Genomic DNA, 11207 nt, shown 5'->3' on the forward strand with positions numbered 1-11207 from the left:
CAACACAACACTTTGAGAGAGAGAGAAAGAGACAGACAGACAGACAGACAGAGACAGACAGAGAATCCCACATTTCATTGCTGTTTTGTGTGATTGGTCCTATATCCTCTTTGATTTCCTCAGCCAGAGACTCCTAGGGGTTAAGATGCCATCATAAAGTCAAAGGCAAAGCTATTGGATAGGCTCTTTGCAGTGCCCAGGGGTCACGTGACAGGACTCATTTCCTCTTTTGCTCTCCCTTTCATTTCCTATAGTGAAACCGAGGACTTTGCTCTAAGCCAACCAGCGTGAGGAACTCCAGAAATTCCAGCGGAGTCATGCTCTTTGAACTGAGCCAGCCAGGATGGCAGGAGGAGACGGGAGTCAAGATTCCTGGGTTCTTGGACTGGAAATACGGTTGGCTGAGCTGTCAACTATGAATTAGAGATCCCTGAGCCAGAAGACTTGTTGGAGGAGAAAATCAGGTCTGATGAGCTGTCAGTGGAGGGAGCATAAAGTAGATTCCTGACTCCTGTCGCTTCTGCATCCTGCTCAGCAGAGCTTTTTTTTTTTTTTGTAGCAGGAACTCCTTTGCATATTTAGGCCACACACCCCTGTTGTAGCCAATTCTCCTGGAGCTTACAGTAAGCCCTGTAAGAAGAGCCCTGTAAGCTCTTGGAGGATTGGCTACATCAGGGAGATGTAGCGTAATATGCAAAGGAGTTCGTCTTTGGTGTAGCAGTTAAGTGTGTGGACTCTTATCTGGGAGAACTGGGTTTAATTCCCCACACCTCCACTTGCAGCTGCTGGAATGGCCTTGGGTCAGCCATAGCTTTCGTAGGAGCTGGCCTTGAAAGGGCAGTTTCTGTTAAAGCTCTCTCAGCCCCACCCACCTCACAGGGTGTCTGTTGTTGGGGGGAAGGTAAAGGAGATTGTGACCACTCTGAGATGCAGAGGGGGGGGGGGAGAGGGTTGCCATCAAGTCACAGCTGAATCCCCCCCCCAAAAAAAGTTTTTATTTTCATTGTAGGTGACCTTGTCGGGATTTCAAGGCAAGAGAGGTGGTTTGTCATTTCTTGGCCTCTTCATCACAACCCTGGACTTCCTTGGGGGCCTCCCATCCTAATATTGACCCCATCTGACCCTGCTTAGCTTCTGCGATCTGACAAGACCAGGCCTGCCGGGGAATCCAGGTCAGGACAACATGGACGTTAGCCAATATCTATTACGGATCGGGTACAAGGGTCCCGCCCAGCCTTCTCTGGAGACCTTGCGCCGTCTCCACCGTTGCCATCTCCTCTCCGTGCCCTTTGGGAGCCTGAGCATCCACTGTGGGGAGCCAATCTCCTTGACGTTGCCCCTTCTCTACGACAAGATTGTCCGCTGCCACCGGGACGGTTTCTGTTACGAGCTGAACGGGCTTTTCTTGTGGCTGCTGCAGACGCTGGGATTTGACACCAAAGCAGTGTCCGGTCGCGTTCGGAACCGTTTCACGGGACACTACGGCCCCCCTCTGGACCATATGGTGATTTTGGTCCAGTTGGATGGACGCTCGTTCCTCTGTGATGTCGGTTTTGGGGAAGCCTTTCTAGAGCCACTGGAGTTGAAGCCGGACTCGGAACAAGTCCAAGATGGGGGCATCTTCTGGCTCGGCAACAAGGGGGGAGTTTGGGTCTTGGAGCGCCGGGAAGTTCCTGGCAAGGACGGGAGACCTTTGTATCAATTCACCCTTGAGGAGAAGAAGTTGGAGGATTTTGCTGACATGTGCCTTTATCACCAGACTTCGCCCAGTTCTATCTTCCCCTGCAAATCCTTCTGTTCCTTGCATCAGGAAGACGGTGGGCGCCTTACCTATATGGGATGGCGTCTCATCTCCACAATGGGGGAGAAACGTACGGAGACCCCACTGCAAAGCTCTGAGATCCCAGCCGTCCTACGTGAGAAATTTGGGATTCAGTTGGAGAGGGACTTCGAGCCAAAGGACGAAAAGATCATGCCACCTCCTGAAGAAGGCTGAGAAGGTAGAAGGGAAACGGGTCTCCGATTTGGACAGCAGGCTAGAAACTGGATTATACATCATCTCTTTGCACACAGGTTTCAGTCTCTGTCAGAACTGATGTCATATCACAGGATGTTCCAGAACATTCTAACTTCAGAAAGGGGAGGGGCAGTCAATTTTGATGTTTCAGGCATAGAAAAAAAATGATTCCCACATGGTGCTTTGTCTTCCTACAGCAAGGTGGAGCTGCCCCCAGGTTGGTTTAATCAAGAAGCAACTAGGGAAAGATTTGAGGATGGAGTGTGTGGAAGGCAGGGTTTGGGGAGGGGAGTGGAGTATAACACCATACACTCCACCCTCCCAAGTATGGTTGCCATGTGACTGCTGCGGATGGGAGATCTCCTACCGCCCATTGGCTCTTGCCTTCTGTCACTCCAAGTGGCCAGCAGAAGAAAGAAAAAAAATCACCACTGGCAATGGAGTGGCATCATGTCCAAGAAACCCTGAACATGATGCCAGTCCCATCCAGGAATTGCTGGAAATTCTATAGTTTTGCCATAGAGATTCTGGAAATTCCTAGAGAGGTGGCACCACGCTGTCGCTGCAGGCCACCTCCCATTCCTCCACCTGGTTGTCCTACTACGCCTGGCCCCCTGACTTCCAAAGCAGCCAGTTTCTCTAGAAGAACTGATTTCTGTAGTCTGGAGATCCACTGTAATTCTGGGAAGTCTCCAGGCCCCATCAGGAAGCTGGCCATCCTGTCTGTGACAATCGAGGAATTTCCCCCAATCTCTATGGTATTTACTATAGAGATTGGGGAAATTCCTACAGGGTTGTGACATTACTTCCAAGTAGGCTTCCCAACCCCCAGGTCCCAGCGGGGGATCCCCCGTTTTGACAGGCTTCTCCCCGCCCCCAGCCAGCTGGCCGGCGGGGGAAGCCCCACCCCCACAGTCCTCCTGTAGTTTTAGAGCTCCGGCAGGTTTAGAAACCTGCAAACAGTTTTTAAAATGTGTACCTTTAAGGCTGAGCAGGCAGCAGGAAACAGGAAGGGCTTCATGGGAAAAGATCAGTAAGTTTCCTCAGAGAACGGCCCCTCTCTTTCTTTTGCTTTCGTTTTCAGAGCAAGCAGGAATATTCTGCAGGAACAAGATCTAGTAAGTATTTGTGTGTGAGAGAGAGGGAGGTGGCAGGGGATTCCAAGGTTTGGAGGCCCTCCCCCCGCTTTAGAAAGTGTGGGGGGGAGGGAAATGTCTACTGGGCACTCTATTATTCCCTATGAAGAACGATTCCCATAGGGAATAATGGGGCATTGATCCGTGGGTATTGGGGGCTCTGGGGGGGCTTTTTTTTGAGGTAGAGGAACCAATTTTTTAGTATAGCATCTAGTTCCTCTCCCCAAAATACTCCCCAAGTTTCAAAATGATTGGACCAGGGGGTCCAATTCTATGAGCCCCAAAATATGGTGCCCCAATCCCTCATTATTTCCTATGGAAGAAAGGCATTTGAAAAGGTGTGCTGTCCCTTTAAATGTGATGGCCAGAACTCCCTTGGAGTTCAATTATACTTGTCACACCCTTGTACCAGGCTCCACCCCCAATGTCTCCTGGCTCCACCCCCAAAGTCTCCTGGCTCCGCCCCCAAAGTCCTCAGATATTTCTTGAATTGGACTTGGCAACCCTACTTCCAAGTGTTCATCTGCAAGCGATGTCACAGTGACCCAGGTGCTCCCGCCAAGTCCCACCCCTCAAAAGCTCCCAGGATTGGCAGCTGCGAGCCTGGCATGGCATGAGGAGGCCGGGGTTTCAGTTCTGAATATTCCCTTGTCTTCGAGGCATCCGATGTGACATTTTGGAAAGACACCATTGCAGCAGTCTGTTTAAAAAAAAATGCTGGTCCTTTTCAAAAGCAATTTGATCATTTTTCTAGTGCGGTTCACAGTTTTTTCGAGTTGCGCTTAAAGGCCTCGATATAATCTTAAGGACCACAACAGAATATGTGAACTTGAATGCATGTTGTTAATGAGCGTATGGAAAATTTATTGTGAAAAATTCATCGAATGATTATACGGGTGACTGCAAATAATATCTGTTTCTATTATTAGATACGTGGTGTAATTTCTTTTTGTTTCTCCTTTGTTCATTATCATCCCTTTCCCTTTTTGTGGTGTGCTTAAAGAAAAGCCTGTGCAAGCAGAAAACCAGCACATAAAGGGGACAGATCTGCTAAAGTCATGATTAAAAAGTGAGTGCAGCTGTGGGTAACAAGTCCCAGGGCTTTTTTTTTTTTTTTTTTTGCAGGAATTTCTTTGTATATTAGGCCACAGGCCCCTGATGTAGCCAGTACTCCAAGAGCTTTCAGTAGGTCCTGTACTAAGAGCCCTGTAAGCTCCTGGAGGATTGGCTACATCAGGGGTGTGTGGCCTAATATGCAAAGGAGCTCCTGCTAGAATTCTACCCCTGCTAACAACAAACTTCTTTATTGAAAGAACCAAACTGGAGAGCAATCAGGCAAAACAGGCAATAAACATAGTTGGGGAAGGACACACCTCTTTTAGTCAGCGGGAATCTGCCCCATTGGTCTCTCCAGGATCCTTCATTTGCATGTACATTGATACATGCCTTGTGTCCCGATTGGCCAGTTCAGACAGAATAGCCAATCTGAACGTAGGCATTTGGGTCCTGGAGGGTAGTACCATGCTTCAGTTACTAACACTATGAACAGTATATGAGCAAGAACACAGAACAGCACATAATAGTCTTGCTAGTTTTCTATCTGCAGGAAGTTTGGGCATGGGCAAGCATTCTAAAACACGATCTCCAATCTAATCACGCAGACCACTCTACCTGCATGTGTGAACGAGGCCTCCTCATGCCTCTGCACTGGTTTTAATGAGCTCCTCTCCATGCAGAGATGCAGCAGCCTTACCTGTCCACAGTGGAGGCAGGCTCACAGGAACTCATGCAGATCTGCAACAGGTAGACTCCAAGGGCAGATTGCTCTTATTTTTAAAACAAGCCTTGGGCAAGAGGTAAGAATGAAGCACGAATCCAATTTTAACTCAGAAGCAAGCCTGCATCAGCTACCAGCTGTTAGGGAAACAGCAGGTTCAAAGAACAACAGATGTGTACCAGTCACAGAGGAGCTGCATGGAGAGCATTGATAGCCACCCTCTGCCACGTGAAGCAGGCAGATAAAGTAGTCCCTGTTCTCGAAAGAAGGGGCGGGGAGAGAGCAGAGCTCCTTCAGGCGCCCGGTAGGGATTCCTTTGCACGTTACAGGAGGCCTGGCTATAGGTGAGGGGTGTTCATACTGACTTTTAAAGGGTTGAGGGAGGAGCCAAAGGCGGGGCTAGTTGAAACAGGAGAAGCCCACACCATGTGCTTTTTGACTTGCATGTAAAGCAGGGATTTCGGTGGTGTGCAACAACCAGGAGTAAGAGCTGGGAAGAGTGGGCTGGGAGGGGGATCGGGGGGGGGGGGATGAAAAAGCAGGGAAGACCTAAGGTGACCACATTTCTTTCTTTCGAAGGCTCCTGAACGTCTAAGTCCTGCAAGACAGGTAGGAATTCAAGTTTTTTTTCATCACTGCAGGGCAGACACACACCTCCTTATTTTTATCTGTCTTGCAGCTATTACAGGTTCATGCGCTCTGCACAGTTGTTCAGGGTGGTGAGAACCAGGGAGGACTGTGAGGCACTCCAGAGGGATCCGTCAAGGCTGGGCGAATGGGTGTCAACATGGCAAAGGAGGTTCAATGTGGGCAAGTGCAAAGTAATAAATACACAGTGGGGCCAAAAATCCTAACTATAAATATACATGGATGGGGTCTGAACTGGCAGTAACTGTAGATAACTCCCTTGGAAACGGTCCAATTTAGAAGCAGCTCTTGACAGACCAGTCCGAGCTGCTTCTAATCTCGCGTCGCCCTGGTTCTTAGCCAGTTTGGTGTAGTGGTTAAGTGCGTGGACTCTTACCTGGGAGAACCGGGTTTGATTCCCCACTCCTCCACTTACACCTGCTGGAATGGCCCTGCAGGAGTTGTCCTTGAATGGGCAGATTCTGTGAAAGCCCTCTCACCCCCACCCACCTCACAAGGTGTCTGTTGTGGGGGAAGAAAATAAAGGAGATTGTAAACCGCTCTGAGCCTCTGATTCAGAGAGAAGGGCAGGGTATAAACCTGCGGTTTTCTTCTTCTTATGTTCAGAAATCCAGATATTGTGTAATGACACTCCTCAGCTTCTTTCCACCAACATCATGAAACTAGAAAACAAATGAACATCTTAATCCCACTTAAAGCTGTGATGACCAATGTTGTAAGTGCCAGAAGCTGATCCAGCTGCTCTTCTTGTCACAGTGGTGGTAGGAAGTCCAGTTGAATCACAGCTGACATAGAGTAACCTCATAGGGTTTTCCAGGGCTTTTTTTTTTTTTGCAGCAGGAGCTCCTTTGCTTATTAGGCCACATACCCTGGGTTTTAACCATTTACGTTTGCTACACAAAAGCTGCGGCACTTCCTGTAACTCCGGCGCAGATGGTGGGAAATCCGACAGACGCTGCAGAGGGAACAGGATTGTGACTGCGAGGTAAGCTGTGTGCGAAAACGGTCCAATTCTTTTCAAAGCCAGGATTCCTCTGGGAAACATAGCCATACAGTTCTCAAAATGTTTCTGCCTTATTCATGGGTAATTCATTTCATTCACTTATTGGACCATTAAATCCAACATTAGTGAAATCCCAGTTGTTACATTTTAATTCATGGCTGGAGAACTGACTTGGGAAGGTTCCTTCTCAATTTTATATCCTATCTAAAACAGACCAACACAATCAGAGAGAATGACACATCCTCTCCAGCAGAGGGCAGCACACACAAACATATCTATTATACTTTATGCTCAGTGAAAGGTGTTACTATTTTACAGTGACAGACTAGCATGGCTAACTCCTTTGGATCCAGGGCCTTTTCTGAGCAGGAACGCAGTTTCGGCTGGCTTGGCATCAGGGGGTGTGGCCTAATGTGCAAATGAGTTCCTGCTGAGCTTTTTCTGCAAAAATGCCCTGTGTGAAACAATGTTGCTGTTGCAAACTCCTTCATTTCCAGCAGCAGTGCATAGGGCAGTCTCCATGCGGAAACACCCTACAACAGCTACAGGAATTATCTATACATTTAAGCTAGTTTCATGGACAGCGCCTGTCCCAACACCTGATTCAATCCATTTTTGTGAAGCTGCCACCTGATTCAATGCCATTTTTTGTGAAACTTCCCCAGTCTTTCAGAAAAGAATAGTCCAATGGTTAACTGGTTTGCTAACTGGCGTACACTCAGGACATGTATATCTGGCTGCTGCACAATCAACACAACACTTTGAGAGAGAGAGACAGAGAGACAGACAGAGACAGAGAATTCAACATTTCATTGCTGTTTTGTGTGATTGGTCCTATATCCTCTTTGATTTGCTCAGCCAGAGACTCCTAGGGGTTAAGATGCCATCATAAAGTCAAAGGCAAAGCTATTGGATAGGCTCTTTGCAGTGCCCAGGGGTCACGTGACAGGACTCATTTCCTCTTTTGCTCTCCCTTTCATTTCCTATAGTGAAACCGAGGACTTTGCTCTGAGCCAACCAGCGTGAGGAACTCCAGAAATTCCAGTGGAGTCATTCTCTTGACCTGAGCCAGCCAGGAAGGCAGGAGGAGACCGGAGTCAAGATTCCTGGGCTCCTGGACTGGAAGATTCCTGGGCTCCTGGACTGGAAATACGGTTGGCTGAGCTGTCAACTATGAATTAGAGATTCCTGAGCCACAAGACTTGTTGGAGAAGAAGATCAGGTCTGATGAGCTGTCAGTGGAGGGAGCATAAAGCAGATTCCTGACTCCTGTCGCTTCTGCATCCTGCTCAGCAGAACTTTTTTATTTTTTGTAGCAGGAACTCTTTTGCATATTTCGGCCACATATAATAAGGCTTGCTGAAGCATTAGTTATAGTAAGGCTTGCTGAAGTATTAGTTATGGTAAGGCTTGCTGAAGCATTAGATATAATAAGGCTTGCTGAAGCATTAGTTATGGTAAGGCTTGCTAAAGTATTAGTTATGGTAAGGCTTGCTGAATTATTAGTTATGGTAAGCCTTGCTGAAGTATAGATTAAGTACTATTGTTTGGAGTATCTTGCTAGGACTGCCCGCCACACAGACGTTCTACTAACTATTAAGGTTTTATTTGTACTATTATATCTCCTCCTAATTGCTGGTGTTCCATTTGTATTGGTAATAAAACTTGTTTATTAAAAAGAACATAGACTTGGGTTTATTCTTGAGGCGCTGTATCCATGGGTCTTCCAGAGAGCCCACCGCCCAAGAGAGACGCTGGGCAGATTTGCTCCTACCATCACTGAGTGCCCATCCGAGGAAGAGATGAAGGTCTCCATAGAGAAAGACTTAAAAAAAAAAAAGGTAAAGGTGCAAGCAACAGTCATTTCCAGCTCTGGGGTGATGACGCATCACGATGTTCTCACGGCAGACTGTTTTATGGGGTGGTTTGCCACTGCCTTCCCCAGTCATCGACACTTCCCCCCCCCAGAAAGTGGGGTACTCATTCGGCCGACCTCGGAAGGATGGAAGGCTGAGTCAACCTGGAGCCAGCTACCTGAACCCAGCTTTACCGGGATCGAACTCAGGTCCTGAGCAGAGCCTGGACTGCAATACTGCAGCTTTACCACTCTGCGCCACGGGGCTCCTTGAGGAGGACTAGATAGCATCATATTTTATTTTTTATTTGCTTCACCTCTATCCCACCTCACACCCCAATAGGGACCCAAAGTGCAGGCCATCCTCCATTCTATCCTCACAACGACCTTGGTGAGGCTGAGAGTGGTGCCGGGCTCAAGGCCACCAGGAGGCTTCCATGGCAGGAGTGGGGATTAAAACCCCAGGTCTTCCCAGGTCCTAGTCCAATACTCTTAACCAGTGCATCATGCTGGCTCATATCTTACCTGCAGCCAGCCATGCCTGGAGCTCCTCTAAACACAGCCAGCTCCAAAGAGGATAAGTTGGGCATTTGCCCAAAGGCCAAGGGTGCCCTCCCCAACAACCAGACCATTTTCATGGTGCATGGAACCTCCCCGAGAGTGGGAAGGAGTCTAGCAAGCCCTGGCTCTTTCTGGTGTGGAGGAGCCCAGGGCCTTTGAAGGCAGACCGCAGCCCCCTGTGCTGTTCCTTGGTGGCAGTGGGACATCCCTGAAAGAAGAAGAGTAGCAGATTTATTCCCCGCCCTTCTCCCTGAATCAGAGACTCTAGATGGCGCCTGGAGATCTCTCAGGATTACAACTGAACTCCAGACCATGGAAGAGTCAAGTTTCAGCTTTCGTGTGCTAGAAGCTCACGTCATCAGACAATAGTATGGAATGGCAAGCAGACCTAATTACGGAGAAAGTGGGCAGTGAGTTCATATACAGAGTCCTGGGAATGTTATTTAGCAGATTGAAAGAATCACAAGTTGGGGTCTGGTGTTTATCAGTTAGTGTCTGATGAAGTGTGCTTAGAGCACATGAAAGCATACATTCTGAATAAAACTTTGTGGGTCTTAAAGGTGCCAAATTGACTCTTGCTTTGTTCTACTGCTTCAGACCAACCTGGATCTATCCAGACCATGAAGATCACTTCACCGGCAGAAAATGCCTGCTTTGGAGGGTTTATCTCTTTCCACAGTTTTATGGCACTATATACTGTCCCTCCACAGGCTCCACCCACAAATCTCCAGGCATTTCTCAGCCTGGAGTTGTCAAGCCTACCACCCCTGGACTGGGTTGTCTTTTTGGGTCTGAGACTTGTGTTTCAGTGGACGGATGAAACCTGGAGGGGGCCAGCTCTGGCACACGCTCATTGGCTTCTTTTAAGATGTCTCTGCATGTCTGCTTGCAGGGTTGGCCTTGGAAATTCTAGACTCACACAGTGAATTCTCAGCCGATGCAGGGTGTTAGTTTCAGAGTTGGTCCGGTCCTAAGAACATAAGAGAAGCCATGTTGGATCAGGCCAATGGCCCATCCAGTCCAACACTCTGTATCACACAGTGGCCAAAAATTTAGACATATACATATATATACACACTGTGGCTAATAGCCACTGATGGACCTCTGCTCCATATTTTTATCTAAACCCCTCTTGAAGCTGGCTATGCTTGTAGCTGCCACCACCTCCTGTGGCAGTGAATTCCACATGTTAATCACCCTTTGGGTGAAGAAGTACCTCCTTTTATCTGTTCTAACCCGACTGCTCAGCAATTTCATTGAATGCCCACGAGTTCTTGTATTGTGAGAAAGGGAGAAAAGTACTTCTTTCTCTACCTTCTCCATCCCATGCATAATCTTGTAAACCTCTATCATGTCACCCCGCAGTTGACGTTTCTTCAAGCTAAAGAGCCTCAAGCGTTTTAACCTTTCTTCATAGGGAAAGTGTTCCAAACCTGTAATCATTCTAGTTGCCCTTTTCTGCACTTTTTCCAGCGCTATAATATCCTTTTAATATATTATCCTATATAGAATATATATTCTTTTAATATAATTTTAATATAATATCCTGGGTGAAGCTATGGGAAACAAACTACATGCTAATGGGCTGGTTGGCCAGGACTGAAGCTCTATGATGCCTTCCTGTGAAATATACATGATAACTTTTCTAGTGCCTTCCTTTGAAATCTACAAACTTACAAGATAGCCTTTGAAATGCCTTCTTCTGAAATCTACAAATCTTTATGGCCACTTTTGAAGGAATCATTGTGGGGAGGGGGACAACTGAAGAGTGGATTGATTTCCTCTTGAAAGAATTACAGATTGCATTGTGAACATCCATTGGTGAGAGAGAAAGGACTTCTATTGTATGAGGATTGTGATCCCTGTTCACAAGGACTTGTACAGCTAGTGACTAGTGGTGATGTATGCAGGGCTTTTTTGGCAGAAAAAGTCTAGCAGGAACTCATTTGCATATTAGGCCACACCCCCTGATGTCACCATTGTTTCACATAAGGGTTTTTGTAGAAAAAGCCTAGTGGGAATTCATTTGCATATTAGACCACACACCCTGACACCAAGCCAGCCGGAACTGTGTTCCTCTGCGTTCCTGCTCAAAAAAGCCCTGGGTGTATGCATGATTTTGTAATGAATTGGATAAGCATATGGAGCAGAAGTCCATCAGGAGCTTCCATCAGGGGCTATTAGCCATAGCGTATTGTTGGAACTCTCTG

General features: G+C 47.5%; 1 protein-coding gene across 1 annotated transcript; it reads left to right on the forward strand.

Annotated features, from left to right (window-relative positions):
* The first annotated feature begins 224 nt into the window (after positions 1-224).
* LOC132584234 (arylamine N-acetyltransferase, pineal gland isozyme NAT-10-like) lies at positions 225-2442 on the forward strand. The gene is made up of 2 exons (XM_060256053.1): positions 225-464; positions 1010-2442. Exon 2 carries the CDS (start codon positions 1184-1186, stop codon positions 1994-1996), a length of 813 nt encoding a protein of 270 aa, XP_060112036.1. The 5' UTR covers positions 225-464; positions 1010-1183; the 3' UTR covers positions 1997-2442.
* The last annotated feature ends 8765 nt before the right edge of the window (positions 2443-11207 follow it).

Source organism: Heteronotia binoei, chromosome 15 (genome assembly GCF_032191835.1).
Source record: "Heteronotia binoei isolate CCM8104 ecotype False Entrance Well chromosome 15, APGP_CSIRO_Hbin_v1, whole genome shotgun sequence".
Taxonomy (NCBI): Eukaryota; Metazoa; Chordata; class Lepidosauria; order Squamata; family Gekkonidae; genus Heteronotia; species Heteronotia binoei.

What these genes read in the sequence shown, in the direction of transcription:
- LOC132584234 (XM_060256053.1), top strand. Translation starts at nt 1,184, where the DNA reads ATGGACGTTAGCCAATATCTATTACGGATCGGGTACAAGGGTCCCGCC.